We start from the raw sequence: 7,645 nt of genomic DNA, 5'->3' as shown, positions 1-7,645 counted from the left end.
TATTGACCTCTGGTGCACAGTGGACCAGGAGCACAGGTCAACCTGACGCTGCTGAGCTGAGGCATTCTGGGATGTCCTCCCACAGAGCCGTACCCCCCCCCCACACACCCCCCTCACCCCCGCCCCCGTAGGCTGAGTGTTCATGGTTTGTTTGAACACTAGGCCTCATCAGGCCAGATGTATTTGTGAACACACACACTAAGTACATTGCTAACAGGAAATGTCCAAGACTATGGGGGGCTGTAAAGGAGGGGGGGGGGTGTTGGGGTGACGCGGGGTGGGGGGGGGTGTTGGGGTGCTGGTTGGTGATGGTGCATTATGGGTAACTGTGGCCCTCCTCGCCGTGACGTGCAAGCTGGATTGGCACACGGACGGACAGACAGAGGTCTCCCCCGGCAACAGGTGCACACCACAACCTGTCCGCCAGGAGAGGTCAGTTCAGAGAGTGGACTGCACGTGCACGGGTCTCTGTGCGTTGGCTGGGCAGTGGAGGTCGCTCGGACGGAGGATGGACGCTATGACAGGCAGGCAGGCAGCTGGCAGCCCCTAGCTAGCGCCCACCGCAGCTCAGAGATGCTAGAGGTGCTATGGATTTGGTCTTGCTTTAGTAGGAAGGAGGGGGGGCATGGGGGGGCCAGGGTGGCGAGGCATGGCAGAGGTTCGGTTCGGTCCGGTTCGGTCCGGCGCGGTCCGGCTCAGCACACCTCCTTGCCCGTGGCGCTGGCCGGCAGGATGTTGAGCTGGGTCAGCTGGGCCGAGTGCTCCTTGGCCTTGAGGCGCAGCGCGGCGATGCTGGAGGCCCGGCGGTCGGCGGCGTGGGAAGAGGACGGGTCCGAGGGGAGGGCGGGACCGGGCGGCACCGCGGGGTCCACCGGCGGGACCGGCTGACGCAGGAGAGCGGCGGCCGTGGAAGCACTGGTCAGGGGACCCATACTGGAGAAGAGCCTGGGGGCAGCAAACAGCACAGCACAACACACACACCATGGTTAAGGTTATGGCTCTGTACGATAACACACACACATACACCTTAGTTAAGGTAACAGCACAGCACAACACACACACCATGGTTAAGGTTATGGCTCTGTACGATAACACACACACATACACCATAGTTAAGGCAACAGCACAGCACAACACACACACCATGGTTAAGGTTATGGCTCAACACACACACCATGGTTAAGGTTATGGCTCTGGCTCTGGGCACACACACACACACACACACACACACACACACACACACACACACACACACACACACACACACACACACACACACACCATAGTTAAGGTTGTGGCTCTGGGTAAAGGCTTTGGTCCAAAGCGACAACAATAAACATTACTGTCAGAAAGTAAACAGTTAGAGAACAGAAAGTAGTCCTATATTCTAAAATAATCTAATTATAGGAAAACTGCCTACACTAATATATATATATTTTTTCAGTTCCACAACACCCCTCAAAAAGCACTCAACCTCTCAAAATATTAAACATTTGATGTATGTCATAGAGAATATATGGAATATTCAATGCATTAGACACAGAGAGCTTAAATACTTTTTTAATATATAAATATATAATGCTTCAGTACAACTTGTCAGTTTGAGGTCTAGGCTTTCAAAAAGTTGTAAAATAATAGAATGCAATGAGTGGCTTGAATTCTAATGCCTTAACACTCAAAAGAGATTTAAGGGAAACAACTTTCCAATGCCGAGATGTCTGTCACTGAGTGTAATTGTAGATGAGGCCGATTTTGCGCTCTTCAGCCATCACACAGCAGTGCTGAAGTCAAATTGTAGATGTTCCGCTTTACTTTGAATCAGAATTTTGTTTTTAATTTGATCAGTTATCAGATTAATTGTTACTTTCATTAAGCGACATGAACGTGGTGACGACCACATTTGGAAAGGTTTGATTAAAAAAGGCCTCTCCACTCCCTGGTCGTGATCTGTGAGCAGGTGGTGATCTGTTGCTGGCACTTGGAATGTTTTCTCTGATCTAGAGCTTAAAATCATTTAACACTGCCCTGGGAATAAATTGCCACCTTCTCAAGCAGCTTGTGTCTCAGCATCAACCACTTGCCAAATTAGCTTCTTCGCTGCCATAATCTAATTTTGCATATCAAAGAACACTGCTGTAGCAGCTTCCTGTACACAAGTACACATACACACACCCTCACACACACACATCTACACTCACTCAAAACTGGATTTGCCCTAATCGAATGCAGTTTCCTTTGAAAGCATTGAACTGAAAGCACTAAATACATGCCACATTAGATGGGTGACAAGATGAATGCACAGGTTTCCAAGATGCAGTTTTTCAATATTTAGGATATGGTGGCTTGCAAGTGGGCAAAAGCTACATAAACTGGAGGCCTATTCACAGGAGATGAGAGTGGGGAAATAGCTGGGTATGGTGAATGACATGCACCCAAAGCAAACACATGTAAGTCCTTACCTGCCAAAGGTGGGCCCGATGAACGCAGGATGTCTGAACATGGCAGTGCCCAAGAAGGTGCCCAGGCCGAGGGGTGTGGCGGGGGGCAGGCCAGAGCCGTTGTGGGGCGGAGCTAAGCCGGGGAAGGCGGCGGCCGCAGCTGCAGCAGCTGTCCAAGCCGACTCCAGCGCGGGGTGGTGGTGGGGGGGGAACGGCCCCCCCTCCAGGTAGTGGCTCAGGGGGTGCGCTGCGGCCAGGTGTCCGGGGAAGGGGAGCCCGCCCGGGTGGGTCTGCACTCCGGCTTTCTCACGCTTCCTCCACTTGGCCCGCCGGTTCTGGAACCACACCTGGGAAAACCAAGCCAGAGCCAGAGTCAGACAACAGGCCTAATTATAATAAATCATCATGAATACAAACAGGATCAGAGGTAGGGGTTAGGCTGTATGTCAATCATAATGGACAACAACATGTTGCACACTATAGAAAAGTTCCGAAAATAAGTGATATTTTTTACTAATGTATTTTAATAAATATTCCAAATGTCCCTAGAAGCAGGAGCACAAGTTTATCGCCTCAGTAGTCTACCCACAATCTGTGGTTCCCTTTAATGAGGTGACAAATAGGCGGAAAGTCAGCGGTAATTACACAGGGTCTAACCCACTCTCTTCTGCTCCGTTAGCTTAAGATCGCTAATTAAAATCTGGTTTAGACAGCCCCAAAACGGGCGAGGGTGCAATAATTTAGAACCATGTTAACAAAAGATCGGGAAATAACAACTAAACAGAGTCTACTAACAATTAATGCGCTTTAAATTAAATTCCGCATGTGACCTCCAAAGGCTATTTAACTTTCCCACGATCTACCCCCCATCCATCCACAACTGCTGCAGTTTGTAGGTCTACGACAAAAAGCATGGCCCGCAGGCAGGGCCTGACAATGGAGAAAATGTCAATAGTAGGACAGTAAGCAGGGTCTCGGGACTATGGAGATATATCTCTCCTCTAACACCCACTCCTCCCTCCCACCCTCTCCAAACACACTTGCTTAAGCGCTGCCCTGTTTGAAGCTGTTTTGTATTGCATGGCCCCTGGGGAATTTATGAGTTTTATCACCTCCAGATTGAGCCCGTTAAGTGATTTGTTCACCTACGGCCCCAAACAGACATCTGTTGTTTTATGTGTTTGTACTGTCTCTCTGGTTATGAGAGTTGGTCTTGAACATGCAAAGCACGCCGTGAATAGACAGAGCGGAGGGGGCAAACACCTTTAATAGTCTCTCATTCGCTCCAAGTGCAAAGCATTGGATCAATGCTGGTCTATTGCAATCACAAAATGGGAAATCAAATAGCATTATCCTGCTTCCCCCTCCTCTTCCCCCTCCCTCTCCCTCGCTCCGGCGATGAGAATTCAAACACCATTTTCTCCCTGAAATAGCCATGTTTGCTCTCACGCTAAGTGCGCTTTTATGAATCAGGGGCGTCCGCGTAATTGCCACTAAAATGTCCGCCTTATAGTATGTAATAACTTTCGATAACAGGAAAGAGTTTTTCAGCGTTTATGGCCATTTAACAAAGTTTGGAATAAACACTTTCACTCGGATGTGCTTCTAAGACATGTCCTGGTAATATCCATTGCCGGTGGATATTTGTTCTTCCTGATAAAGCTTTACAGGGGAAGTGTCCGTTGATAAACATGACATTTAAAGACGTCATGTTAACTCCAGACCACAATTTACAAAATAAGTGCGTAATACGTCCACTATCTAATGTTCTTTATTTGAATAGTTAAGTGTTGTTAACAACGAGCTACAATGCCTACCGATTGTATGCAACAAATCAAACATCAGCAACAAGGCACTGCTTACTTGTACGCGTGCCTCCGTCAGGTCCAGCCGCATCGCGAGCTCCTCTCTGTAGAAAAAAATAGAAAGGAGGAAAGAAAGGAGAGAGAAAATAGGTTACCGAGCGCGCCTTCAACTGAGATTTTGCAATTTTACATTGACAATGGCAGAAAATTGTGCCGGACAAATTTGAAAAGCGTAAATGTGGTTAGTAATTTGATGATAATCGAATAGTATGGTGTATATTGTTAAATGGCGCACTTGTGCATGGGCCTTTTTTTCCAGGCGCATTGTAACAACATAATGGCCCGAGTAATGACTCTTACACAGCGATCAAGCGTTTGCTGAAAGCATACCTGTCAAATTGATTGCAATAATCTGCCACGAATGAATCGATAAAAAAAGCGTCAATGAACTTGATCAACGTGCACGGACATTTTGTTAAAAAGGACGAGTCTGCCAGTCGTTTGCTGTCCTATTTAAAAGGGAACTTGGTGTGTTGTCATCTATTAGCTGCCTTATCTAAAGTGTATCGTCGGTTTATATGGACTATTTGCTTTCCCGAAACGCGATAAGACGCACCACCTGTTCGTTCATATTGAAAACAAAAACTGTCTAGACATTTTATATAATCCTTATATAGATATACTTAAATATAAACAAGATAACTTGTTTATGTCCATAGCTAAAGGTAACATAAAAAACGGAGCATTCACACCCTGGGCAATTATTGTGCTACGCCCAATTAATGTTAGACAGATGCTGCTGTCATCAATTACATAGTTGCATTGTATATTGCATTGCATACTTGCATATAACTGTGTACATTGTTGGCATGCGTCTTAGCGTACATTTGTAATATTGTGAGACAAAAATACTGAATCAATAAACATCAGTGTTACAACAAACAAACGCGAGGCTGCAGGCTTTCAGGTAACAACAACAGGGTATCTGCCACGACTCCTCACACACACTCACGGAACTATTGTGTGACATATTGTTCCAGAAGTAACCTCGCCACTAAGGACATTGTTCACAGTGTCTCGATACTTTGGAGCTTCTACGGGCTCAGAAACCTGGTTATAGGGAAAGGCTGTCATGAGATACATGATGAAGTGACAGCAACAACGACTAATTGGCCCTGAGAGGGTCGTATCAATATCAGCCATGACAATACCCCACACAGAGTCTGACATAAACCGAGTTAGTGTACATTTGGAGCTATTGTTCCCCTTGCATAAGAGCTTGGGTTGAATGACATATTTTGTGCATGCGCATTATTGTAGTGAAGTAGAATATCATACTGCCACTGATTTGTCCAAAACAAGTAACCCAAGTAAGAGTCCATGTAAACCATTAAAAAAAATGCTTTTATATAGTATATAGGTCCATATTATATAATTACATATATGTAAAATCAGTAAATGTACTATATAAATATTATATTGTAAATTATTACCACCGCCATGTGCGGCCTGCATAGTCAATAATCTTAAAATGTTTGCTAAAATAATTTCTAGGCCTATAGGCCTACATTTCTCACATAATTCAGGTTGTGTAATTCGAAAAAAAATTAAGATAAGCCTACTTAAAATTATGTCCTTAACATAGGACCAGGCCTACATACAATATAATATTCTACACGAAAATAACACGACATTGGCCTGTTACACATTTGTGCTGTAGCCTACATATGCTTCTGTTTGCGTAATTCTTAGATCTAATCTGAAAATTAGTCGGTCACTATTTCAATGAAAAACCAATTGTCGGTTCATTATTTGATAATACTGCGCCGTTTCTAACAGCGCAATTTGATGTCCATCTTGACCTACCTCGTAAACACATCTGGGTAGTGAGTTTTCTGGAAGGCTCTCTCCAGTTCCTCCAGCTGGTAGCTGGTGAAGGTAGTCCTATATCTTCTCTGCTTCCTCTTCATCATGCCCTCCTCCGAGTCGCTGCCCGCCGACAAACAAACGCTGTCCTCGCCATCTTTAACATCCCCATCGTTCTGTAGACTCTCTTCGTCCTTTGGTGAGAGTTCCGCGTCTCCGCATGTCTCCTCTTTCACAGCATCCTCTTCGAACTTCAGCGTGCTAAGTTCCACAAGCTCCTCGGACCCGTTCTCTGCGCCGTGCCCGTGCCCGTCCTCGCTGTGACTGAAGGACGCGTTCTCTCTGTAGGATTTGCTGCGGCTGATGCTGACTTGTGGGGCTTGGTTGATCTTGAGGTTCTCGCAGGCCTGGTCCAGAAGCCGCTCTCTCTCGCCGCGCTCCGCGTGCTCGTGATAACCTCTAGAAGTGTCAAGGTATCGTCCCCCGGGACCGTAGAGCCGGCGTAGTTTTGGTGGCAGGTGCATGTCTGAATAAAAGGAATAATCTAGAATTATATTTAGTAAAATGAATCCCATGCATGCAAAAATAACTAAAGTCCATATGGGAAGAAAAATAGCTGATAATTTGTAGGGGTTTTTTTTTTCGTTTATTTGTTTTAGGCTACTATGATCAAGAACTGTGATCTTGGTAACAGCATTTTTTAAAACGACTTTGCTGCAATCTTAATAAATATATATATAAATAAATAATGCTATAGGCTATAATATTCCATGTGCAGCATTTGAGCTGTCGTGGACACGTAGCAGCAAAAAGCCTAGACTGTTACAGTACTAAATCTCTATTCCAATTTCGAGGTCTCTGCAAGATAGTTTCGAGATGACATCTCCCATTCCGCTGTTAAGCTGACAGAACTTGCCAAACGTGTCACGCTGTTACAATCAGTAGAAATAAACCGCCCGCGCTACATCTTGCTAACCTACAACAGAAACATAAAATCTAAGACACGAGTTGTGTTTACAGGTTTGTATGTGAAAGCGTTAGAATTGTTGAGGTAGTGCCGTTGGTCCTGCGATCTTACCCTCAGCTCCTTGGTCGGTCTCCGCTCTTGACGGCAGCGCTGGCAAACTTTGTGCCCCAAGCAGCCTGACTTTGCACGGGCTTTTCCTCCCGAGGATACTGTCTATGCAGTACGAGGACAGCAGTGTAGGCGACTTGCTTTTGCACTCGCCTCTGTCGTGGACGTCTTCGTGGTACGGACTGCTCATTTTGGTCTCTCTTTTCTCAGGTGCAGTGAGTATTTGAAGGAGTGAGAGGCTTGTCTCGCTCGCTCCGTCTCCCTCTCGGACGCTAATAACATATGCCGTGAGTCGCTACAGCTGCGTGCTCCATTCTGTTACATTGACGTGTATCGTCAATCTGATTGGTTCCCGGGGGGAAAGGCCGATCTTTATGTATTTTGACATTAAGGCTCATTTACACGAACCGAGCTAATCGAAAGAGGATTGTCAACGCGGAGCATTAAACTATTCTTTCGTT

General features: G+C 46.0%; 1 protein-coding gene across 1 annotated transcript; it reads right to left on the bottom strand.

Moving 5' to 3' along the window:
- Positions 1–469: 469 nt before the first annotated feature.
- Positions 470–7,407, bottom strand: arxa (aristaless related homeobox a). The gene is made up of 5 exons (XM_062521424.1): positions 7,188–7,407; positions 6,110–6,635; positions 4,302–4,347; positions 2,460–2,785; positions 470–945 (listed from the first exon to the last, which is right to left on the bottom strand). The coding sequence occupies exons 1-5, from the start codon at positions 7,372–7,374 to the stop codon at positions 696–698; spliced, it is 1,335 nt and encodes a 444-aa protein (XP_062377408.1). The 5' UTR covers positions 7,375–7,407; the 3' UTR covers positions 470–695.
- Positions 7,408–7,645: the final 238 nt, after the last annotated feature.

The sequence above is a fragment of the Sardina pilchardus genome, chromosome 19 (genome assembly GCF_963854185.1).
Source record: "Sardina pilchardus chromosome 19, fSarPil1.1, whole genome shotgun sequence".
In the NCBI taxonomy this organism is placed as follows: domain Eukaryota; kingdom Metazoa; phylum Chordata; class Actinopteri; order Clupeiformes; family Clupeidae; genus Sardina; species Sardina pilchardus.
Note: the sequence above shows the minus strand (reverse complement) of the source record. Positions and strands in the feature narration are given on the sequence as shown.

Bases quoted from the DNA above. Each gene is read 5' to 3' on its own strand.
- arxa (XM_062521424.1), bottom strand. From the start codon at position 7,374: ATGAGCAGTCCGTACCACGAAGACGTCCACGACAGAGGCGAGTGCAAA. The intron at 6,636-7,187 runs GTAAGATCGCAG...CCTTTTATTCAG, and splicing joins GACCGACCAAGGAGCTGAGG to ACATGCACCTGCCACCAAAA. The intron at 946-2,459 runs GTAAGGACTTAC...TGCTGCCCCCAG, and splicing joins ATCGGGCCCACCTTTGGCAG to GCTCTTCTCCAGTATGGGTC.